Here is a 24,876-nt window from a genome sequence, read left to right as displayed (position 1 = left end):
CCCCAGCGCACTGGTGACATACAGTCATGGTCAGTCTTGAAACGTCTGGAACTATCTGCTAGCACTTCGTCGCCAAAGATCTACCAGGTAATAACATAGTGTTGATAGGAATCACTTCCTTTGTCGAAGTTCATCCGCCACAAAAAATTTGCACAGCGTTCAGTCTTTTTGGAAAGAAAGGGAGTACAGGTGGGCTGGCGATCCAGTACATCGTATATTAGATGATAGACAGCAAATGCATTAGAATCACTAAAGAATATTTATAGCGAATTGTTTAAAACAATTTAAGCGCTCCCTCAAAGCGTTTGTGCTTTAGGAGGGTGGCTCTGGGCAGGTGTGGCGGGGCTGAGGGGCTGCTGCTTCGGTCCAGGTGGGAGGTGGTCGGAGATGCAGGAGAGAGGGCGGTCACCTGGATAAGGAGGATGGGAGGATGGGGAAGCCCCTTCCCAGGGACTGGCAGCACGGGGACAGCAGGGCGTGCCCCCAAGCTCGCTTTTAGGGGTGACCCCCCTTCCGGTCTGCCCTGGCCGGATGATCTTCCCCTCTGTATGCCTCATCTGGGAAATGAGGGTAGCTCCCTTCCACACAGGGGCAGCGGGAGCGGGGTGCGGGGAAGCCCTGGTTGCCAGGTTGGGGGACTGTTTGGACAAGGAAAACCCATGAGGTGTAGCAGGACTGTCACGGGGCTGCCGGGACCCCAGCGCTGCCTCCTCCTTGGCGGCCCCTCCCTGGCCAGGCCCTCCTGGAGAAGGGGTGGGGTGTCCCAGCTCTTCAGGCAGCTGCAGTTAATTGTTCTGTTCAGACCCCTCCCTGGCGATGCCAAATCCTTGGGGCCAGCAGATTCTGCCCCCAAACCTGTCCAACCAGTTGTTTGGGAGAAGGGGGCACCTGGGAGGGGCGGCAGGAGGTGCCAGAAGCAGTCTCCCCAAGCCCAGCACAGACAGTGGAGCCTCTGGGGCTGTGGATGCTGCAGACAGACCCTCAGACAGACAGACAATTGGACATTTTGCCTGGCCATGGGGCTCAGTAGGGGACAGTCTCTGCTGCTGATGCCACCGTTGCTGCTGCTGACCTGCCTCCAGCTGGGCACGGGCCTGGGTGAGTGAGGGGTGGGGCGGGTGCCCACTGTGCCCCGGGCTTCAGAGGACGACCCCACTGCCCAGCTGCCTCTCCAGCCCTGGGTAAGGGGACTGGGTCTCAGGTGGGACAGGGAGACAGCCCATCAGAAGAGGCCACAAGACAGACAGCCGTCCCCTCAGTTCCCTCACCCCAAGGCAGGGGAGTGGGGAGTGCTTCCTCCTTCTCTTTGGGCTCCTCACCCCCTGCCCCACTCCTGAGCCCAGTTCCCACCAGATGGCTCGCCTCCTCCCCTCCTTCCTGTCCCCAGGAGAGGTTTGAAGAAGTCTTCAGGGCTGTTTCCGCTGGGGCACCATGGGTTAAGGACCAACTGCAGCAGCTTGGGTTGCTGTGGAGGGGTGGGTTCAATTCCCAACCGGGTGCAGCGGGTTAAAGGATCCGGTGTTGTCGCAGCTGCCTCTCGGATCCAGTCTCTGGCCGGGAACTTCCACCTGCCGTGGGTGCGGTCATTAAAAAAAAGAAGTCCTCACGGATGAGACTTTCCCCGAAAGGAAGCTCTCCAAAGAGGGATGCCGGCATCGTTTACTTTCGGGCTCTTATACTGGAGGGACTTAGAGTTGCGGCCCCCCACCCCACATCTCTTTTGCTCCATGCCTTTCCTCTCATTAAGCAAACATTAAGTGCCTGCTGTGTGCAGTGTGCCCAGGGCCTCCACATTAGAGTTGGGAGCATTGAGAGAGGAGTTCCAGCCCTGAACTCTGGGTGCTGAGCAGAATTAAATGGAGATGAATCATACTGAACTAAACTGAAAGTGGTAGTGGGTTCTGGAGATTTCTGTAAAGCCCGCCTCACCTGCTGCTCTCCTGGGTCTGAGGCTAGAGTGTGCCCAGGGCCTCAGCATTAGAGTTGGGAGGAGTCAGAGGTTCCAAGCTGTCCAGCTGCAGGGCTGAGAGGGATCAGGTTCCAGAAGGGCAGGGAGCCTTGCGGGAGGTACTGAGCACAGAATGGGGAAGGAGGAGCCAGGATGCTTCCCGGAGGCCACGTCGTGGCCTGGGGTCTTGGCGAGAACCTTCCTGTGTTACCACACCCCCAAGTCATTCATTTACCTCATCAAGCAAACAAACCTGGGTCAAGTGGGTGAGGCTGGGGGGGCTGAGAAGTGGGGGCTGAGGCCCGGAGAATGTCAGAGTTCAGGGTGGTGGGTAGGGAGTAGTGGGGGGTAGTGAGTGGTGGGTAGTGAGTAGTGGGTAGTGAGTGGGGGTAGTGAGTGGTGGGTAGTGAGTGGTGGGTAGTGAGTGGGGGTAGTGAGTGGTGGGTAGTGAGTGGGGATAGTCAGTGGTGGGTAGTGAGTGGGGGTAGTGAGTGGTGGGTAGTGAGTGGTGGGTAGTGAGTGGGGGTAGTGAGTGGGGGTAGTCAGTGGGGGTAGTCAGTGGTGAGTAGTGAGTAGTGAGCCGCTCAAGGTAGGACTGTGAGTAGTGGGAATTGAGTCCAGCCTAGAGCTCAGGCTTGGGCTCAGACCTCCCCAAATCTGAGTCACTCCCCAACAAGACCTAAGAGACCCTCCCCAGAAGAACTGCGCCTGCAGCTGGCGGGGGCGGGAGGCTCCTGTGCCTCCATTTGCCTCCTTCCCGGGCCCTGACCGGCACTGAGACCCCAGGGACTCAGGGGGCAAGGCCTCCCCGTGGCTTCCCATGGTGCCCGCCCCGAAGAGGCTCCCAGCCAGGCCCAGGGGCTGGATGCAGGGATGCCGTGGAGCGCTCCTGATTCACACCTGAGCAGAGTCCCCAGGAAAAGCCCTCACTCCCCCTCAGATGGGGGCTTCCAGGACCATGGCCCCCCACCCAGACAAGGCTGTAGGCCTCGGGCATCCTGTTGAGCCCCTTTTCTCTGCCCTGCCCACCCCAGAGCGCATCAACTATGTGCCCCAGCTCTCGAGCGCCACCCTGGCAGGGAGACTCACCCAGTCCACCCTCACACTGGACCAGCCAAGGGGCCAGTTCAGTCACCTCAACATCTCTGACTTTGATGCCATCTGGCTGGTGGTGGCCCACAGCAACGGTGGGTGCAGCTAGGGAGTGGGGGGACAGGCTGGCTTTACCCTCTGTGAAATGGGGGGCAGGCTTGAGGGGAGAAGCAGGTATGGGGGGGAGTGGGGATGTGGCCGGAGGGCTGTCTGGCAGGATGGCGTGGAGCCCTGCCCATGCAGCCCCCACCTTCTGACCCACGGTGCCACCCTCAGCCACCCAGAACTTCACTGCCCCACAGAGGATGGAGGACACCCCAGTCCCCGCCGACCTCCCCCAGAGGGGCTACTATCTCACACTGAGGGCCAACCGGGCACTCTACCCAGGCGGCCCACCCAGCCACCAGCTCCAGGTCCTCCGTGTTGGCAACGATACCCGCTGCTCCCCGAGGACAAGGTGCTGCAACCACCCGCTGCCCGGCCCGGGCCCCTACCGGTGAGCAGCCAGGCTGGGGTGGGGGTTTCCTGCTGGCATCCAGAGGGGTGGGGGGGCACCCAGAATCCTTGGGGCAGCTTCCAGCTGGCTGCCTGCATTTTGGGCTCCACTTCTGCCAAGGGGACAAGGGGCCGGGGTCAGAGAGGCTGGAGTGAATTCTCCTGTTTTCTTGGACAGAGGGCCCCCCTCCTCCCCTACAGACCACGCGGGCAGCCTCTCCCCATCCAGGCGGAGTGGGTCCCAGCCCATCTCCCCCCATTCTGGGCTTCACCCACTGATGTTCTGTGCTGGGGGGTCTGGTCCATCCACACACATTCCCAAGTGAGGACACAGGCTCCCAAGGCCACGCAGCTGGGAAATGTCGCAGCTGGGATGGGAGTCACAGCTGGGCTGGACTCTAAGCTGTGCTTGTCATTCCGGGCTGTCCCCTGCCCCCTGCCAGGCCCTGGGAGTCAAGGGGCCAGACTGACACACACCAGGGCTGGGGTTTCAGGTCCTGGGCACCCCCACCCTCATGCTGGGTCTCCTGTTCAGAGTGAAGTTCCTGGTGATGAGTGACCGGGGGCCCGTGGCTGAGACAGAGTGGTCCAGTGAGACCCGCCTGCAGCAAGGTATGGGGCCAAGGGTGTAGGTCAAACACCAGGGCTGGGGGCTTCTGAAGACCGGGCAAGGGGTGCTGGGAGGATGCCCCAGCCCGGAGGGGGTGAGGTGGTTGGTTTGGAGGCTGTTCCGGGACCCCCTTCTCAGGTCAGCCCTCTTTCCTCCCTTCTCCCCTCACCCCCCTTAGCCGAGGCACTCCTGGTGGCTCCTGGGTCCCAGAGTGCGGGCGCCGTGGTCATCATTGCCATCCTGTCGGTCCTGCTGGCCGTCCTCCTCACCGCCCTCCTCGCCCTGCTCATTTACACTTGGTGAGTGGACAGGCTGGAGACTGCCCTGGGCGGGCCGGGTCCCGGATCTGGGCCGCCTCTCTCCCTGCTCCTGCCTGCAGCCCAGGCCCCCAGCCCAGCTCCCACTTGCTAGCCCAGCGGGAAGGATTTTCCTTGAAGGCCAAATAAGGGTAACAGTCATTGATCAAGGGCTCCCCAGGGTTCCAGAACCCGTGTGTATGTTGGGTGTGTGTGCATTACCCCTCCCCCTCCCTCCCTCGGCCTGACACCCGGGGGCGGCGGTGGGGGGTGGGGCTTTCTGCGTGTGCACCATCTGCCCCCTGGTGGCAAGAGCTGGAACTGTGGGCAGGGGACAGAGATGGGTCCCTCCAGGTGGAGGTGAATTACCTTTAGTGTAAGCACCGAGCTTTGCCTCCAGACTTCGTTCAGAGCTCAGATGCTGGGGCCTGGTGGGAAGGGGGTGTCCACAAGGTTTCCTAGAGGAAAGGGGACATCTGGTCCCTGGGGAGGATCTGGGGAGGAGGGGAAGGGAAGAAGGTGGGGAGGGTCTGGGGCAGAAGCCTCACAGGCAAGGCCGGGGTCCAGATTCCCAGCTAAGGAAAAGGGCTGTATCCCAAGGCCAGAGGGAGCCCATGGCTGTTTGGAGCAGGGGAAACGCAGACGATGCTTTGGGGGCATCCTGGGGGGTGGGCGGGGGAGGGGGGCAGGGGGGCGGGGGAGGACCAAGGGCGGGGCGGGGAGGCAAGCTGGATTGGCGAGGCGTGGGGGACTAGAGCGCCCAGCTCCAGGCAGCAGCCGCCGGACTTCCCTCAGGGCCTGTGTTCACGGGTCTCTCCCTCTCCACCCCCCCACGCCCCGCCCCACAAGCTATGACACCCGCGGGAGCACGCCCATCTCGGACCCAGGGGAGTTGGTGCGCGTGAGAAGATATAACACCCACCACACGTTCAGCCCTCCAGCCGAGGGGGGCTCCTGAGGGCTTCCCCCCTTCTGCCCCTCAGCCTCCCCCCAGGCCAGGTGGCAGAGCCTGGGCTGGGGGCCGGCCCTGCTGCTTCCGAGCCCTGGGAGAGAGTGTTTCCACATAAGGGGGAGGAAGGATGTCCTTAGCCGTACGCTTGGGCCTGACCCCCAGAAATAAATGTCCCCAACAGCCCCTTGCATGGCTGTGTCACTGCACCCCTGTCCCCGGCTCCTCTTGGGTTCTCAGGAGAATGCAGCATCGTGTTGGAGCCCAGGGTCCTAGGCCAACTGAGCCCTCAGGGCAGGGCCAGCCTCTCCTCTGGCCTCAATGGCCCTGTCTGTCAAGTGAGGCTGATTCCTGTGGCCTCGCTGGGCTAAGCCGAGAAGGTGACGGCAAAGCCGAGGAGGTGATCACAGCACTTGCAGCCCCTCCCCCCAGCCTCCTCCCTGTGGCCTCTTTCCCACCCACTGGAGGACCTAGAGCTTCTGGGGGTGGATCACGGGGGTGGGGGAGCTCAGCCCAGAGCTGACTCTGGCCCCGAACTTGGTCCAGGGCCCCGCACATTTGTCATCATCAGCCCCACTCCGGGCAGGGCCCCCAGGGCCAGAGATGAGCCGGGCAAGGTTTCAGCCTCAAGTCACCCACAGCTGTGGGGAGAGGAGAGGGGAGCTGGGGGAGGAGGTGGAGGGGCTGCTGGAGGAGGCTTCTGGGGAGGTGCAGCTTGGAGAAGGGGCCACACTGTGCCAGGTGGGCCCGGGAAGGGGACCCAGGCGGGGGCAACCACGTGTACGAAGGCCTGGAAGCCACTGGGACTACCGGGTGGGCAGGTTGGGTGGCTGGAGGGCGGGTGAGGAGCAGCAGGGAGGCTGGGAGCCACCCCTTGTGACGTGGAGGGCCTCGCCCTCTGGGGCAGGGGGCAGGGAGGGAGGGCACTGGCTGGGTGCCCGGATGCCCATGTCTGGGTGGTGCGAGTGGCCCTAATGGGTTTATTAAGCTGGTGCAGACATATCCGGCTCCTGCTGTGAAGGAGATGCTCTCGGGACCAGCCTGGGAGGGGCAGGGGGGCAGGGGGCGCCCAGCCTTTGCCCAGCTCAGCCTTGACCTCTCCATGCCCTTTTCAGATCAGCCGTGAGCCCTGCCCCTGGGGCTGGCTGACCCTGGACAAATCACTTACCCTCTCTGGGCCTCAATTTTCCCTTCGTGTAAAGCGAGGGCCAAACTGGGTGACTCTACAGCCCGGCACTCCACCAACACCCTGTATAGGTCGGGCACCGGCAGGAAACAGATGGCACGCAGTCTAAGAGGGCGGTTGAGAGCTTTGACAAAGGTGCGGGCAGCATATGAAGGGAACCTGGGGCGCTGATGGGGCCATGAGTGCTCCAGGCCCTGAAGGGCGGGGGTGTTTCCAGAGCCACTGAGCAGGAGCCATGGGCAAGGGGCTGCCTGGCAGGAGCAGGGGGCTTTAAAGGGAGGGAGCCGGGGCTAAAGACCCCGACCCTTCTCCTCTGGCCTTCTGACAGGATGCTGGTGCCTCCACGGACCCCTCCTAACCAGAGCCGGGAGGGCAGGGGGTCTGTGTGGTGTGGTCCATGTGCCAGCCTCCTGGGCCCAGAGCAGGACTGAGAAAGGCCGAGAATGGACTTGGTGCTATGATCTGTCTTTCACTCACGGCACTTCAGACACCACAGGTGTGGGCTCTTTTCCTACCAACCAATCCTCCAGCGCTCTGGCCACCAGCTGCGTCTCCACCATTGATTTCAGTTCTGACCTAACTCCCTGGAGTCGGTGCACAGCCTGTGGGTAAAGGACTCAGCCCGCAAGACCGCCCCCGCCTCATGCCAGCAGCCAGCCCGGGGCACCCACACCTCTGTTCAACGTGCTTACGAATGGGGGTTCCCGTCCCCTCCTCCCCAGATGCTACGCTTTGCGAGAGCAGCTCCCAGAGCTCGGCAAGCACTTCGCTTACTGTTACTGGATTCAGATACGGGCCGCAGCTCGGGAAGAGCAGAGGAGAGGCACAGGGCGAGGGCTGGGGAGGGGGTGCCGAGTTTCACGCCCTCTCTGGGTGCGCCACCCGCCCAGCCGCTCTGTGGGAAGTTCTCCCAACCCCGTGGCCTTGCCAGAGGTTCTGTCCCAGAGGCAGGACTGATGGAATCCCAGGCCATTGATGACGGAACTCAATCTCCAGCCCCAGGGCCCTCCCTGGAGATTGCTCGTGGGGTGGGGGGTCACACTGGAAGTTCCAGCCTTTTAGTCAAATGGTTGGTTCTAGCCAAAAGCTATTGAGGGGGGCATCAGGAGTGACCTCGTGATCATAAACACCTATGGTGGAAATGGGCGCCTTATGGAAAACAAAAGATGATCCTCTCACCCCGGGACTCAGAAAACCCCAAGGGTTTTAAGGGCTCTGTGCCAGGAGCTGGGACGAAGACTAAACATGTCTCTTTCTCTTTCTTTCTCTCTTTCTTTCCCTTTTTCAGCCACACCCATGGCACATGGAAGTTCCTGGGCCACAGATTGAATCCAATCCTATGCCCCAGCTACGACAAAGCTGATCCTTAACCCACTGTGCCACAGTGGGAACTCCTGTATTTCTAATTATATCACATCACGGAGGGGGCACAGGCCGCCCTCGTGCCAATCCTGTGAAATTAGACCCTCCCTCACCCTTGTGGTCCCGAGACCAGAGACAGGGGGCCACAAATTCCTGTCCCAGACAGAAGGCTGCACAAGGTCGGGCGGGGTAGGGGTGGGCAGGCGGCTCTGGGAGCTGATCCCCAAGCCGTGGAGGACGGGGATCCCGGCTGCCTCTGTCCAGGTATCCCAGAGGCCCCTCAGGCCACCCTGCCACCCCACAGCCAAACGGAGCGTCGCCCCCAGCCCCAAGCCCCCTTCCTGGTTCCCTGGTGCTCCAGCCCCCAAGCCGAGTTCTGGAAAAGATCCCATTCAACCTCTGTCCCCAACAACAGGCCCCTGCAAGGGACATGCACCACTTTGTGCGACAGGTACATACAGCCTGGCCACAAAGTTTAAGCCAGCTTCTTGGGACCTGCCCACGGTGTGGGTGGAATGTCCCCATCCCCCTGCCCCCAGGCTCCCAGAGGAGCCTCAGCCGTGCCTGCGCCTGATTCCCTGTGCTCTTCTGAGGCCTGGGAGTCCAGGACCGGCTGGAGGGGAAGGCCCGAGCCAGGGCGGCTGGCCCCATAAAGCTGCTGACCGTGATCCCTATGGAGCAGAGGGGGCTCCAGAGAAGTGTCACGGGACCTGCTCTCAGGGAGAGCCATGCGGGATGCTGCCAGGGCCCTGGGAGGGTCTGTGTCCCAGCCACAGGCCAGCACCCTGCCCGACCCTGCTCAGCCTTCTCATGCACAAACAGGACGGAGGAGATGGGCAGTGGCTCGGTCCCTCCCTGTTCCCTCACTCATCCACTCCCACACTCGGGCAGTCACTGACTGCGGTCCTGGCCCTGGGGGCCAGCCCTGCATCAGCAGGAGCCAGGCTTGCACAGATGATGAGGGGGCTGTTACAGAATGGAGATGCTGACACCACTGCCGGGGCAGGGGCAGGTGGGGTGACATTGACCCCTGGGAGTGGGTGCAGGATGCCGACCTGCTCCGCACTCCGGCTCTTGGGTGCACAAACCTGGGAAAACAGACTCAGGGATGATGGCTTTGAGCCATGAAGTGATGCCCAACGGGCCCCACGCCATCAGATGTCAGCCTGACACGTGGACAAACAGATCAGGGCAGAGGACCCGTTGTAACCCGCTGCCTCTCTCTGCCCTGTTTCTCTGGCTCCCTCTCCTCTCTCTCTCCCTCCCTCTCTCTGTGTCCCCCTCTTGTGCTTCTCTGCCTCTCACTCATCTTTTGTCTCTATTTTTAACTCCGGCAGGCCATGGGAACTCTCTCACTTCCGGGGGGGGGGGACGCCTTCTGAGCCGGCCCCGAGATGGGCATGAGCATTTCTCAGTAAACACAAAGAAAATCACAAAAGCTGGCTTCTGCTCCAGGTTCAGGCATGGCAGGGAAAAGGGCGCACATGAAGCAGAAAGAAGAGGGAGAAAGAGGATGTGTGTTGGGAACGGGGACCAGTTCATAGCCGTCACCCCAACCGGCAGCTTTAGAGGGGGATCTCCAGGGGCCCTCCTGCTCCAGGCTCCCCCCTCCATGCCCCGGCTCCCCTCCAGACACCGGCTGTCCCTGCTGCCTGTGGCCCCCTGTCCCCGCAGTGGGTACCTGGACCCCCTCCTTGGCATGGAGCTGGGGCTCCCCTGGGAACGCTGGCTCACCCAGAAGGGTGCAGACCTAGGCAGGCAGGGGCGCTGCGAGGCCCCGGGAAAGGAAGGCCCAGCTGGTCTGAAGTCTGGGGGGGGGGGCTGCTTCCAGGTCTGACCCCCCGTCAGCCTCCGCTCCCTGGGGCACTTTCCCGCCTGGGGGGCAAAGCTGCAAGGGTGTGACCTGAGGGCGGGGTCTCTCCAGAGCACTGGCCACTGCATCTGGAGGCCCCCGGCAGGAGGACGGTCCAGGCGGAGGGCGTGGCCTTCTCCCCTCCCAGGACCCACTGGGTGTCCCTGGTGCCCCTGGAGACCGCGGGGGCACTGGGGATGGGGACTTACAGGGGCGTTGTTGCTTGTTGCGGGGCGGGGAGGGGGGATTGAGCTGCCCAGAGTCAGGCCCGAGGTCAGGTCCTGGTGACATCCTGATGGCTCAGGGCTCACAAATGCCATTCCTTTTGTCCTCCTGCTGCTGTTCCCACCTCCCACCCCCTTCACCTGGAGCCCAAATCCTCCTGGTCTTCAAGCCCAGCTCCAGTGTCACTTTGAGCAACTTTGTGGCCACCTGTGACTTCCTTCCACTGCAAGTTTTTTGTTTTGGTTTGTTTTGGGTTTTTTTTTTTTACTGTGTCTGAGACACACAGAATTTCCTGATCAAACTCGGGCCACAGCAGTGACCCAAGCCACTGCAGTGACGAATGCCAGGTCCTTAGCCCTCTGAGCCACCAGGGAACTCCCCCTGCAAGTACTTGTCTGCTCTGAATCTCAAGGACTCGGAGCATATCTCCTGGCCACCCACAAAGCTGGCTCCCCATCCATCCCCAGGACCAGGGCTGAAGGGAGTGAGATAGATGGGGAGCAGTGGAAACAGAGATGGGGAGACTCAGACCCCCTGGCCAATCCCCCACCACCCAGTGAAGGCTGCACACAGAGGCTCCGTGACTCAGAGGAGGGGCTGACCCTTGTCCAGCCCCTACTGGGCACCAGGAACAGGCCTGGATAGTTCACACCCATGAGCCCTCAAGTCCTTGGGCAATCCCGGGATTAGCCCCATTTCGCAGATGAAGCCATGCAGACGGGGCAAGTACCACCTGGGAATCCAGCGGGGGCTGGGCTGGGGCCGGGGGTGGGGGGGTCAGAACTCCGCTGGAGGGGAGGGGAGGGGGCTGCAGGGCCCTTGAGGGGGAGGCAGGGCTGCACAGCTCCCCGACCCCTGCCTCTGATCCAGGCAGCGGCCAGGGGGGTCCTCTGTCCTTCTCCCACTCCTGCCCCCAGCTTCCTCTGTGGGAGATGAGGCCAGGTGTTTCCACTCCTTTCTGGAAGGTTCAGGAGGTTAATGGCAGCTAAGCACGTAACACCACTCAAGGGGGATGGACTTCTGGGAAGAGGGGAACCTGAGTCTGGGCTGAGGGCCAAGAGCAGGACGGGCGACAGCATCTCTGGTCACAGGGATGCTCACCTGCCGCCGCAGGGCCGTGGCTCGGCCCCTCCGCGCAGCCACTGGGCCCCTGAGGCATCTCCGAGAATGTCACAGACACTGACCAGAGGTCTTCTTGGCCTCAAGCGGCCAGGAGACCCCTTTTGTTCCCACCATGGACCTGCTCCAGCCTGGGTTGTTTGGGAGGCGGACTCGCAGGGCCTGGGAAGGGCAGCCCATGTGGCCATGGCTGGCCGGGACATTGTCCCAGCTGGCCTGCCTTAAATCAAAGCCGAGGCAGAGGGAAGAACAGGTTCTTAGTCCACCTGGACCCGGAGGCATGCCAAGCCTGTAGGAGTGCCCCCGAGTGGTGAGAAGCTGCAGGCTGGAGTTCCCATCATGGCTCTGTGGGTTAAGAACCCAACTAGTATCCATGAGGATGGGGGTTCTATCCCTGGCCTTGCTCAGTGGGTGAAGGATCTGGCGTTGCTGTGAGCTGTGGTGTGGGTCGCAGACGTGACCCAGATCCTGCGTGGCTATGGCTGTGGTGTAGACCAGGAGCCACAGCTCCAATTCAACCCTTAGCCTGGGAACCTCCATATGCCGTGGGTGCGGCCCTAAAAAGACCAAAAAAAAAAAAAAAAAAAAGGGCAGGTAGACTAGACCTCCAGGCTCAGTCCCCAAGGTGGGGACCTTGGTCTCAGGGCTGTCTTTGCCCACCCCACCTGTCGGGCACCCCCAGCTGCCGGCCATCCTCCCGGGGCTGTGAGCTGCACTGGGGCAGAAACAGCTTGGCCACAGCCCCTGTCCTATGGCGGGGGGGAAGGTGGCCGAGACAGAGGGACAGGTTCAAGGAGACAGTCTTGAAGTGCATCCTGCCTGCAGGAAGGAAGTCCTGTGCCCTCCGGGGAAAGAGCTCCTTCTTTGCTGACCAACCCAGCAGGCACTTCCACTGTGAGAACCGCCCATGGGCCACAGGGTGGTGGGCATGAGGCCAGGAGAGCTGTCCAGCCTCCCAAACCAGACTGAAGTATCTGGAGTTTCTGCTCCTGGGCCACTGGAGAGAGGTGGGGGGAGAGGCTGGGGACAGGGGAGACATGCCCACGGAGAGACAGTAAGAACTGACCTGCTTAGGAGACAGTGTTCCCCTGTTGCCCCTGAGACCCAGACGTTTCATTCACAGCATTTCCCCTCCAGAGAGAAATGGGTGTCCTCGTCCAGCAGGAGTCATATAAAAGAGAAAACAAAACAAAACAAAACCTGAGTTCCCATCGTGGCTCAGCAGGTTAAGAACCCAGGGTTGTCTCTGTGAGGATGTGGGTTCGATCCCTGCCCTTGCTCAGTGGGTTAAGGATCTGGCGTTGCTTAGGTCGCAGACGTGGCTCAGATCTGGCATGGCTGTGGCTGTGGCGTAGGCTGGCAGCTGCAGCCCTGATTCAACTCGTAGTCCAGGAACTTCCATACCCCACAGGTGCCGCTCTAAAAAAGAAAAAAGAAGCAAGAACGCTCATAGCAGCACTATTCGTGACAGACCCAAACTGGACACAATACAGGCGTCCATCCACGGGTGAAATGCATCATGGGAGCTCCATTGACACAGTGGAACACTATTCAGCAATGACGAAGTGTGGATGGCTGACCAGGCAACCACGTGAGTGACGGTCCTGGAGGTTATTACACTGGGGGAGAGAAGCGTGACGCAGAGGAATTGACCCTGTGTGACCCCATCCATAGAGAGATCAAATGGAGGGAGAGGTTGTCCCTGGATTGGGGCACAGAAGGAAGCCTTGTGGGGCAGCAAATGTTCTAGATCTTTCTAATTTTAATTTAAAATGTTTCTGTGTTTGTTTTTACTGCTGCACCTGCAGCTTGTGCAAGTTTCCGGGTGAGGAGATGAATTGAAGCTGCATGTTTTTACTGCTGCACCTGCAGCTTGTGCAAGTTCCCGGGCGAGGAGATGATTTGAAGCTGCAGCTGAGGCCTAGCCCACAGCCACAGCAATGCTAGATCCTTAACCCACTGAGCGAAGCCAGGGCTCTAACCCACATCCTCACAGAGACGCCGCAGCCCTTAACCCGATCATCCTCACAGAGGTCCTTAACCTGCTGAGCCACAATGGGAGCTCCTGCTTTTAAATTACAAAACAAAATTTATTTTGGAAGTTCCTGCTGTGGCACGACAGGACCAGCGGTGTCTTGGGAGCGCTGGGACGCAGGTGTGATCCCCAGCCCAGCACACTGGGTTAAGAGTCTGGCCTCGCCACAGCTGCGGCTTGGGTCACGACTGCAGCTCAGATTAGATCCCTAGCCGGGGAACTCCACATGCTGTGGGGCAGCCAAAACGAAAAAGAAAAAAACTTTTTTGGCCACGCCAACAGCATGTAGAAGTCCCAGGGCAAGCGATCAAACTCATTCCGCAGCAGTGACCTTTGCCACTGCAGCGACAATGCTGGCTCCTTAACCCATCGTGTCACAAAAGAACTCCCAAATGTTTTAGATCTTGATCTGAGTGATGGTTTCTCAGGTTTCATGTGTAAAGATCCATCGGTGGGCTTCACTGTAAGAAAGGGAGCCCATGTTTATTCAGCAGGCGGCCGGCACTGTGTGCTGCTGCAGCCACAGCGGGAACAGAGGCCTCTGACGCCCCGGAGCTTAGGGTGTGGGGAGCTGTCTGCTGTCCTGGGAGGCCTGGTCCCCCCTGTCCTGAGCACACTGTCAGCCTGGCTGCCTCTCACGCAGGCTCAGGCCAGAGTCATGGGTCTGAAAGAGGCTGTGTGGGGTCCAGCAGGGGAGAGAAGAGACAGTCACACAGAAGGTCCCCAGCAGAGCAGAAGCAGAAGCGCTAGGAGGGACACTGGGGACCCTGCTGGGGGTGGCTAAGGCACCCCAGTGAGGTGAAGGCTAGAGGGCACCCAGAGACCAGCGTCCCAAGTGCCCATGTGATAGGGAAGAACCTGCAGTTCCTGCTGTAGTGCAACAGGATTGGCGGCATCTTGGGAGCCCTGGGCTGCAGGTTCAATTCCCAGCCCAGCAGAGTGGGTTAAGGATTTGGCTTAGGTTGCACCTGAGGTTTGGATCGGATCCCTACCCTGGAACTCCATTTGCTGAGGGGCAGCCAAAAAAAAAAAAAAAATTACTGAAGAATTTCTGTACTCTATTAGAAATTAACCACTAAAGGGATGTTGCCTATAAGCTATTGTTACACACAATGGCCCACCTCTGGGAACCCTGCCTCCCAGGCAGTGAGCGTTAAGCTAAAAAATCCTGTTTAGCTCCCAGGAAACCTCCTGACCAGGCCCACCTGTGAAGGGCCGCAGAAGGAAGAAACGAACCCCTCCCCTCCGAGTCGGGCCGGAACCAGAATTTTACCCCCGCCACCGCCCCTCCCGTTTAGTATAAAAGAAATCTGACTTGGGCGTCCCTGTCATGGCACAGCGGAAACAAATCTGGGGAGCATCCATGAGGACGCAATTCGATCCCTGGCCTCACTCAGTGGGTTAAGGACCCGGCATTGCCACGAGCTGTGGTGTACGTCGCAGACGCGGCTCGGATCTGGTGTGGCTGTGGTGTAGGCCGGCAGCCGTAGCTCCAGTTCGACCCCTGGCCTGGGAACCTCCATATGCCGCCGGTGTGGCCTTAGAAAACAAACAAAAAAAAAGCTCGACTTGGGGAAGATGGTTCTCTAGGACACTTCTCGGTCTGCTGGCTTTGCAAATGGCCTCTATTCCTCATGCCAGCAACTCGCCTCTCGATTTCTTGGCCTGTCTTGCAGCGCAGTACGAGTTTGAACTCAGTAATGCACACCGGGCGCCCGCAGCTGTGAAAGCGGAGACATTGGTGTCCGAGGAGGAGCGCTCTGAGCAGGTGAGCGAAGGGTGAGCAGGAGCCCCTCTGAGCAGAAGTCAGGCTGGGAACCAGGAGCCGCCTCCATGTCCTGCCCCCACCCCCGTGGCTCCAAGGCTTCTGGTTCCTGTCAGCCCAGCCAGGGTCCTGTGCCAAGCTGGAGTGGGGAGGTGGTGGCGCCAGAAGCCACAGCAGGTTTATATTCTGGCTGCGGCTGTGCTGGCCCCATGCCAAGCCCTGTCCCCCGCCTTGGAGTGGGGAGAGCCTCGGCCAGGGTCTCCTTGGAATCACACCCCCCTCTCCCCCCAGCCCTGGATCGTCTCTGCTCAGGATTGTCTGGAAAGCTGTGCTGGCCCCTTGGCCCCCACCTCCCGGCCCCAGCCCTACTTCTTCAGGTCCAGCCTGGTGCCACCTCTTCCAGGAAGCCCCCTGGGAATATCTCTACCCTCCACAAGAAGAGGGTGCCCTTGATTGCTCCCAAGACCAGGGCAGAGATCTGGGCCCAAGATGCTGGCCTCTCAGCCTTGATGTTTCAACACCCAGGACCCCTGGGTTTTCTCTTGCCTGTTTCCCACTTTGCAAAGGGGCAGCTTTCATCTGTGGGGCTGGGGCTGAGGGGCTTAGGTGACTACAGCTCTGGGGAGACCGCAGAGAAAGGGGACTCAGGCAGCCCCGCTCCCTCACTGTTGGGACCCCCCGGGCACCTCAGGGACATGGATCAGCAGCCTGCCTCTGCCCACCTAGGCTGCAGCCCAAAGCCATTCTTGGCCACCTTGGCGTGGCCTGAGGGACCTGCCCACCCCCCCCAACAAAAGAGCTCCCTTGGGAGAAGGGGGGACATTCCCCTTCATTCTGCCTCCACCTCACTTGGGGCCTAGAATGTTCCCTCTGTCTCTGACTTTTCCTTTTCTGACTTCCAGTCTGTCTCTCTCTCTGCTTCTGTTTTTTTTTCCCCACCTGTTTCTCTTTTGCTCTAAGCAGGGTCTTTTTCTCTGTCCTCCCGGGGGAGGGGAGGGGGCGGGCTAGGAGTGGGTAACTTCGTCTGAGTGACCTTGCAGCTCCTTGTCTCCAAAGCAGATGTGGGAGTTCCTGTTGTGCCTCATTGGTTAATGAATCTGACTAGTATCCATGAGGATGCGGGTTCGAGCCCTGGCCTCACTCAGTGGATTGAGGATCCAGCATTGCCATGAGCTGTGGTGTAGGTCACAGATGCGGCTCGGATCTGGTGTGGCTGTGGCTGTGACCCTACCCTGGGAACTTTCACAGGCAGCTGCGGCCCTAACAAGCAAAAAAAAAAAGCAGATGTAACTCCAGAGTTGCGGTGAGGATTCAGGGCGCTGAGGCATGGCCCGCACATAGTAGGGCTTGGTCTCTGGCTTCCTGTCCATAAAAGGGGTGACAGGAACAGGCCCTGGCCCCTGTGGGGACTGAGGGGATGACCCCGACGTTCTTAGCATAGATCTGTGCCTCCTGAGGTCTACTGACATCTACAGGCTCCATTCATAACCACTCTGTGGGGTGCCCACCATCGCCCCACTTTACAGATCAGCCAAATGAGGCCCAGAGAAGCTGAGTTAGTTGCCCACAATCACGCAGCAGGTCCTGCTCTAGTAGTGGAGCCAGCATTTGAACTCTTTACTGCAGGCCTCAGTTTTAAAACTGTATTTAATGCTCTCCGTCTAAATGGGGCAGATAGAGGTGTTGGGATTGGCAGGGCAGGGGGAAGCTGGGGACCGAACCCCACTGGCCTTGGAGTTCCCATTGTGGCTCAGTGGGTTAAGGACCTGGCATTGCTGCAAGCTGTGGTGTAGATTGAAGATGTGCGGCTCGGATCTGGTGCTGCCGTGGCCTGTGCCTGCTTCTCGGCCTGCCCCTTCTAGGCATCTCACAACTGGCCAGTTCATACTTCCTGACACACTGCTGTCACTCGGCCAGGACCCTGCCAGGGCTCCCTGTGGCCCTGGGCTCAGTCCAGAGCTTGGTGCCTGCCATTCGTGGTCCATGGCTGGGCCCCCTGACCTCCGCGTGGGGCTGCCCTCAGCACATCCACTGGCTCCAGCCCCAGCCCTACTTCTTCCTCTGGCCCACTTTCTCTGGCTTTCTCTCTAACTCACAGCACCGCCCTGGAGGCCCTGTCCTCCAGGGTCACCTCCCAGAAGTCTCCTCCTGGGCCTTGGCCGGCACTTGGCCTGGGCTGACCAAGGCGGGGAGGAGAGAAGGGCAGCACAAGAGGGCCTGTCCTCTGGGAAAGGAGAGTTTTCCTCCAGGGTGCCCTGTGGACATGGGGCATCCAGCTCATTAAAATCCTTGAGATCTGAGGAAGGGGAGGGCACTGGCTTCAAAATACATATATGTATATATTTTTTAATTCTTATTTTTTGCTTTTTAGGGCCACACCTGCGGCATATGGAAGTTCCTAGGCTAGGGGTCAAATAGGAGCTGCAGCTGCTGGCCTACACCACAGCCACAGCATCGCGGGATCCGAGCCAGGTCTGGAACCTATACTGCAGCTCGTGGCAATGCTGGATCCTTAGCCCACTGAGCGAGGCCAGGGATAGAACCCGAATCCTCATGGATACTAGTCAGGTTCATTACCACCGAGCTGCAATGGGAACTCCCTGTTGATGTTTCATTTTTCATTTTATTTTATATTGGTGTATAGTTGATTTATAATGTGTTAGTTTTAGGTATATAGCAAAGTGACTCAGTTATACATACATCTATTCATTTTCAGACTCTTATGTAGGTTATTACAGAACACTGAGTAGGGTTCCCTACGCTAGGCATCAGGTCCTTGTTAGTTATCTATTTTCTATATAGTCGCACAAAAAATTTTTAAATAGCAAAATGTTTACTTAAATTTCTTCTAAATGTAACATGATATCAGCTTCGCCCGTTGTTAAATTTAGCGTTTTAGGATGTGTCACTGTGTATGAAAACAATTTTAGGTCACATATTTCTCACTTGGAAGGATCTGCAAGATTCCTAAGAATGCATGATATTTGTGGAGCAGTCAAAGCCTGTAGCAAATCAAATGAGTTCCTTGAACCCAAGAGCTTCAACGGCCAAGTTATAAAATTCTTTTCAAATATTTTTACAGCTAAAGAGATGCATATAATTTGGGATATATTTGTATTTTGTAAATTGTAAAACAAAACCCTGTTGGAGGGTCCTTTGTGGCCCAGCGGGTTGAGCATCCAAGACTGCCACAGCTGCGACACAGGTCGAAACAGTGGTGAGGGTTCGATCCCTGGTCTGGGAACTTCCATATGCCTTGAGTTCTGCCTAAAACAAACAAACATGTAACATAAAATGTGTCATTGTGGCGTTCCCGTCGTGGCACAATGGAAACAAATCTGACTAGGAACCATGAGGTTGCAGGTTTGATCCCCAGCCTTGCTCCGTGGGTTGGGGATCCAGCACTGCCGTGAGCTGTGGTGTAGATCACAGACAGGGCTCGGATCCCATGTTGCTGTGGCTGTGGTGTAGGCTGGCAGCGGTAGCTCCGATTCAACCTCTAGCCTGGGAACCTCCACATGCTGTGGGTTCGGCCCTGGAAAGCAAAAATAAATAAATAAATAAACGTGTCATTGTAATCATTTCTAGGTGTACGGTTCAACAGTATGACGCGTATTTATGTTGCTGTGTAACAGATCTTCAGAGGTTTATCGTCTTGCAAGACTGAAACCCTATACCCATTAAATAACCACTCCCTGTCTCCCCTTCTCAGGCTAGAACCCTGGCAACCACTGCTCCACATTCTGTTTTTGAGTGTGACTGCACTAGACACCCCATGTAAGTAGAATTACACATTATGTGCCTTCTGTAACTGGCTTATTTCACTTAGCATAATGTCCTCCGGGGTAATTCATGTCGTAGCAAATGTCTGGGCTCCCTTCCCTTCCCTTTCCTTCCTTCTTTCTAGGGCCGCACCCACAGCATATGGAGGTTCGAAGGCTAGGGGTCTAATCAGAGCTGTAGCCGCCGGCCTCCACCACAGCCACAGCAACACGGGATCCACGCCGCATCTGCGACCTACACCACAGCTCGCGGCAAGGCCAGGTCCTTAACCCACTGAGGGGGGCCAGGGATCAAACCCGAATCCTCACAGACACTATGTCAGGTTCTTAACCTGCTGAGCCACAATGGGAACTCCTGAATGTCTTCCTTCTTTTTAAAGGCTCATTCATATTCCGCTGTGTGTATATATCCGTGTATCCATCAGTGGACACTGAGATTGCTTCCACCTCTTGGCAACTGTGAAAAATGCTGCAATGAACAAGGGTGTGCAAATACCTCTTCAAAACCCTGTTTTCAGTTCTCCTGGATGTACACCCAGAAGTGGGATGGCTGGGTCCTATGATAACCCTATTTTTAATTTTTTGAGAACCTGGCATGGGTGCCTTTTTATTTTCCAGTTTTACTGAGATAATAATTGACACGCAACAGGGTGTTTGTTCCAGGTTAATGATTTGATAGAGATCTATATTGTGAAATGACTCCTGCAGTAAGTTTAGTTAACATCTGTCACCACGAAGGGTTACAATTTTTTTCCTTGTGACGAAGACTTTTGAGATCTACTCTCTCAACAACACTGTACTGTGTATTTGAAAGCGGCTAACTGGTCACCATGCTGCCCGCGACCTTCCCAGGACTTACTTCTCTTATAACTGGAAGTTTGTGCCGTGACTATCTCCATGTCCCCCACCCCGCACTGGGTGTCTTTCTTTTTTTTTTTTTTTTTTTTGGCTTTTTAGGGCCTCACCCATGGCATATGGAGGTTCCCAGGCCAGAGGTCCAATAAGAGCTATTACGAATCAGGTTCGTTAACCACTGAGCCACAACAGGAACTCCTGGGTGTCTTTTTAAATGTTTATTGGGGTGTGGAGTGGAGCCCTGTCTCATGCAAGTCCAAAAACAACTCTATGCGATGGGCAAGGCATGCAGGACACAAGCTCAGGAGCTCCAGAAATACAGTTTTATTTTCCTGTTATTCAATGGAACATTGATCCAACGCTCACTTTTCATCTCGGCCAATTTGGATCTGACCCCCTCCCTGGGGTAGCGCCCAGGGGCTCACCTTTGTCTAAGGCTCTTTATCCATCCCGGGCAGAGGCTGGAGGGGTAGTCGGTCCTCTCGGCCCCTCCAAGTCTCCTCTGATGCCCCAAAACCCAGAATCCGCAATTCGCTCTTTCTTTCAACGTTACTAAGTTGCCACGAATTTCACAGACATTCTTTGAAACTCACGTGCTGCCTCCTGTCCTGTGTCAGGGACCCTGGGACCTTCACGAGCTTTGGACACTTTTGCTGGCGTGGATCAAGATCTTAAACCTTCTACTTATGGCCACTTGGGTATAAAGACAGATGCAATCCGGGCTGAACTCACTGTTAGGTATTCATTGCTAGCATCTCCATTTTTTCTTCTGATTCTAAAAAGAAACGGAAACATTTTTGTGGGTCCCTAAAAATATGTGGGCAGGGGAACTCCATTCAACTGACCACGTGGGTTAGAGGCACAGGAAGGTCCGGTGGGGGGAAGGACACCCACATGCTAACATTTCCAAACGTCAACCTACTGAATTTCCAGCACCAGGTGTGTCCATGTCACTATTTGGCTCCAAACCCTGCCCAGGAAAACACCCAAGCTTTGCCCTCCACCGTCAAGGCCCTTCGTTGGCTGGTTCCCATCAGCCCTTCCGGTCTCAGGTACCAAAAGCCTCCATCCTCTTGAATGTTTCCAGAGCACCCCAGCCTGCACACTGTTTTGTTTTGTTTTCTTTTGTTTTTAGGACTGAACCTGCAGCACATGGAAGTTCCCAGGCCAGCGGTCGAATCGGCTGCCAACCTATGCCACGGCCACAGCAATGCTGGATCTGAGCCTTGTCTGTGACCTACACCACAGCTCATGGCAATGCCGGATCCTTAACCCATTGAGCAGGGCCAGGGATGGAACCTGCATCGTCATGGATACTAGCCCAGTCTCCTTACTGCTGAGCCGCAACAGGAACTCCCACGGCTGCACACTTTTTTTTTTTTTTTTTTTTTTTTTTTTTTTTGGTCTTTTTGCCATTTCTTGGGCCGCTCCCGTGGCATATGGAGGTTCCCAGACTAGGGGTCTAAACGGAGCTGTAGACTGCCAGCCTACCCCAGAGCCACAGCAACGCGGGATCCGAGCCGCGTCTGCAACCTACACCACAGCTCACGGCAACGCTGGATCCTTAACCCACTGAGCAAGGGCAGGGATCGAACCCGCAACCTCATGGTTCCTAGTCGGATTCGTCAACCACTGCGCCATGACGGGAACTCCTGGCTGCACACTTTTTTTGCTCTGGCTGCCCCCTCCCCTGGGAGGTTCCCTTCCCACCTGGACTAGATCCTGCACATCCTTTGAGACCCAGCTCACGTGTCACTTACTCTTCGAAGGGTCCAGGCCCCCTCCCTCCTCCTCATTCTTCATTCATTTCTCTGCTGTAGACCTACCTGCTCTTCTATGTCTATCTCTTCCCTTCAAATGTGAACCCCTTGAGGGCAGCTGGTTTTCCCATGGATCCCCGGTGCCCAGCACGGGCCAGTGAATGCTGAATGCAGAAGCAGATGGCTGAGTGAATGCCGGAGTGCAAGAATGACTGAATCAAGAAGAAAACAGGAAAAGAGAGCCGTGATCAATCTGCTCAGGAAAGGGGTCCCCTGCGTAGCCCCCCGCCACAGATGGCGGGTCTAGACTGATGGTGGAGCCAGGCTGAGCTCCCCTCCTCTGACTCACCCCCTCTCCAGAGAGTGGGTTTCTGGGAACATGCTGGAAGCTTGGCTCTCCTCCCTGGCTGAATCCTCTGGATCGACCCTGTTCCGACCCAGGAGCCCCGGTGCTCTGAGGCTGCAGGGCCAGAGACCAGACAGTGCAGAGGGAAGGGCCTCGCAGGGAGGGCGGGAACAGCCTGAGACCCTCCTTCTGAAGTGGAGGTTTGCAGGACCACAGAAACCTCAGGGAAGCTGGGTGACGGCACCTAGTCCCAGGCTGTCATGAGAACAAAATGAGAAACGATGTGGGTGCCTGGAGTCCAGGCGGAATCCCATGAGTGCTAAAGGGACATCATCTGGAGTGCGACATGGAGCAGTTCAAGACCCTGCAGGGATCACTGTCACCCTTTGGGGTGCCCAGCACCCGAACGCCCTCCCTCTGTCCAGGGCCTCCCCTGCTCCCATCACAGATGCTGGCAATGCCATCACGGCTTTCCCAGCTCCGTGGTGATACAGGGAGGCAGCTGTGTAGCAGCTGTGGTGGCAGCACCCAGCATCCAGGGTTGGCCTGAGAGGAGGTGTGTGGCCAGGGGGACAACGGTGAGGGTGTGTGCACCAAGCCACTTCTGGCATGTGATTTGGGGCATTGTTCCTGGCTAGGTGTGGCCTTTGAGCCTGCTTCTCTGGCTCTCCCAGAGAATCTGTGACACACTCAGTAGCCGCTAGTGAACCCTTTTCTATTTCAATTAGTCAGAAACCAGGAACCAGAAACCAGGGAGGTGTGGCCCCCCAAAGCTAAGGGATTTTGGATGGCATCATTAAAGCTCTAGTACCCAGAAGAAGGGAGGGTTTTCTCTGTTCATGTCTGTTCTGTGTAGCAGGAAGCACAGGAAAGTGAAGCCTCTCTCGGGGACACCGATCAGGTTGGCGTGGGATCTAGAATTCAGAGTCAGGGGGAGAGGAGCCTGACTTGGGGCTCAGAGGCCTGAAGGCTTTGGGGAGAACAATGATAGCTTAGGCCCTAAGGGCCACTCTGGCAGCTCAGGAGGTGGGTGTCCAGGCCTTGCTCAGGGCTGGAATAGTCTGAAGATGGACAGAGCTGTTTTGGAGGGAGTAAGCTCCCTAGCACTGGAGGTAAGCAAGGACTGAGTCCTGAAGCAGACAAAAGAAGCCCAGCCTGGGCTTCTCTGGCCCGGCTTTGTTGTGTGTCTCCAGGCTAGGGGCAGAGAAGAGCCTACAGCAACACCCAAACACTAGCCTTGACAGAGGCCATCTCTGCCCCCACCCACAAACCAGACCTCAGTACAACCCCCAGTGGGAGCGGGGGACGGTGAGCCCCTAATCTACCAAGAAGCCAACAAAGCTCCTTCTCACTCCTCTCGAGTGACCCAACCCACACTCAGGGGCGGGGCACATGGCTGAGGGATGACCAGGCAGAGAGGGCAGATCTCAGTAACCCAGGATGGCGGATGACGGCCCTGATAAACCACCTGGAAAAACAGCCCCATGTACCTGGAGAAACAATTATGTTCCCACCGATCACTTAGCCAAAGATCACAGACCGATAACGAGCGTGCTAGCCAGGACGGGGGAGCTGGCACTTTCCTGCCTGCTGGCGGCTGTGTACACTGGAACAACCACTGCAGCAGGAAATTTGGCAAAGCCTACGGAAGTCCCACCCGCACATGTCTTCTGGCCCAGGGATTCCATTTCTAGGAATTTATCCTTGGCTCTGTGTACTCACAGGCAAAATGACGTGTGAGCCGTGCTATTGTTTGGTGAAAGCAAATGATGGTGACAACCTACCCATCCATCAACAGAGGACATCAAAGACATGAAGGATGGTAGCCTCACACAGGATGAAACTGGGTAAATGGCAACGAGAACGGGGGTGCTTTTTGTGTACGGATGTGCACAGCTCTCAAAGATACAATAGCTCAAAGTCCGGATGTAACCACTAAGCTCCTATTTGTGTATCAAAGGAAAAAAAATTTGTCTGCTGATGCGCTGAAAGCAGAAACTGTTCAGAGGATGTTGTAGGAATCAAGAACCATGGGTGCCAGCGTTCCCTGGTAGCACAGGAGGTTAAGGATCTGGCGTTGTCACTGCTATGGCTCCAGTCACTGCCATGGCTCCAGTCACTGCCATGGCAAGAGTTTGATCTCTGGCCCCAGAACTTCTGCACGCTGTAGGCGTGACTAAAAAAAATAAATAAATAAAAATTACAATTAAAACTTGCTTTTGAAAAAGAATAGCGGATGCCTCAGGGAAGGGAATTTGTGTGGCTGGGAGGGGAGACTGACTTTTCATTGAAAGCACTGTAAACCTTCAGTTGTTTTCGAATTTCATAAAGTGTGCATGCAGTATACAGAGAAGACACAATGTAAGAGAAAGCAGAACCTGTGCTAGGCATCCCCACATAGAGTGTGTCCTGGGTGCCTTTGGCAGGTGTCACTGTGCCCTCTCTGCAGGTAATGAGATGCAACCAGCTTGGAGAGGTTCCGGAAGCCACCCAACATCACCCAGCAAGGGAGAGGCGGTGCTGGGGCTGGGCCTCAGGTCTGCAGTTATGCTTAGGGAAATATCTTCCAGGGATGCCAATTGCCCAGGGCCAGTTGCCACTGTGCCAGCCTCAGTACTGTGACCTCTAGATCTGGGAAGGGAAACAATTCTAGAAACTCGGCTTTGGGCGCAGAGACTGGGAGAAGGATCATGCCCCAGTAGTAAGGCCTGCGGTCGGGCATGGAGTTCTGGGTAGGCCCGGGGCCAGCTGTGTGACCTCCAGCAAGTAATTTCCTCTCTGTGAACCGGAGCCCCTCATCCAGGTTCCCACTCTGGGCATGAAAAAGGCATAAATGAGACAGCTGAGGAAGCTCCCTCCCCCCAGACGGGTTCCCCCAAATAATCTAGGTCTTTCAGACTGGCCCCCACAATCTCTAGATTCTCTCAAACCTCTGGGCTGCCCTTCCTCACCTCCTTCTGGGTCCACGCGACTCTTAACACAAATCCTCCTATTGTTTGCACAAAGTTCACCGGATTATTCATTCATTCCATTTACACCTTTGCAGGGCCTCCCACGCTTCAGCCTCTGGTGTCCAGGGCTGCCCTCCTCGCATGACGCGGCCTGAGCATCGCTGCCACTTGCCCACGCCTCCCAGCGCACACTCAGGCCCACAGCCAGGCGCTCAGACCACGCCCGCCGCCCACACGGACCCGTGGCG

General features: G+C 57.3%; 1 protein-coding gene across 5 annotated transcripts; it reads left to right on the top strand.

The window, feature by feature from the left end:
• Positions 96-23,830, top strand: UPK3BL2 (uroplakin 3B like 2). 5 transcript variants are annotated; one of them, XR_002342311.1, is made up of 9 exons: positions 96-1,098; positions 2,983-3,135; positions 3,317-3,536; positions 4,071-4,147; positions 4,324-4,444; positions 12,546-12,725; positions 14,846-14,937; positions 18,647-18,711; positions 23,402-23,830. XR_002342311.1 is itself a non-coding variant. In XM_021086285.1 (6 exons), the coding sequence occupies exons 1-6, from the start codon at positions 423-425 to the stop codon at positions 7,005-7,007; spliced, it is 1,350 nt and encodes a 449-aa protein (XP_020941944.1). In that variant the 5' UTR covers positions 96-422; the 3' UTR covers positions 7,008-10,755. The 5 variants fall into 5 exon arrangements, 3 of the variants coding, with proteins under 3 accessions (XP_020941944.1, XP_013850950.1, XP_013850951.1); XR_002342312.1 differs by lacking the exon at positions 23,402-23,830 and adding an exon at positions 20,189-20,731; XM_021086285.1 differs by lacking the exons at positions 12,546-12,725; positions 14,846-14,937; positions 18,647-18,711; positions 23,402-23,830 and adding an exon at positions 6,905-10,755.

This window comes from Sus scrofa, chromosome 3 (assembly GCF_000003025.6).
Source record: "Sus scrofa isolate TJ Tabasco breed Duroc chromosome 3, Sscrofa11.1, whole genome shotgun sequence".
Classification (NCBI taxonomy): domain Eukaryota; kingdom Metazoa; phylum Chordata; class Mammalia; order Artiodactyla; family Suidae; genus Sus; species Sus scrofa.
The sequence above is the reverse complement of the archived record's forward strand: the minus strand, read 5'-3'. Positions and strand labels throughout refer to the sequence as shown.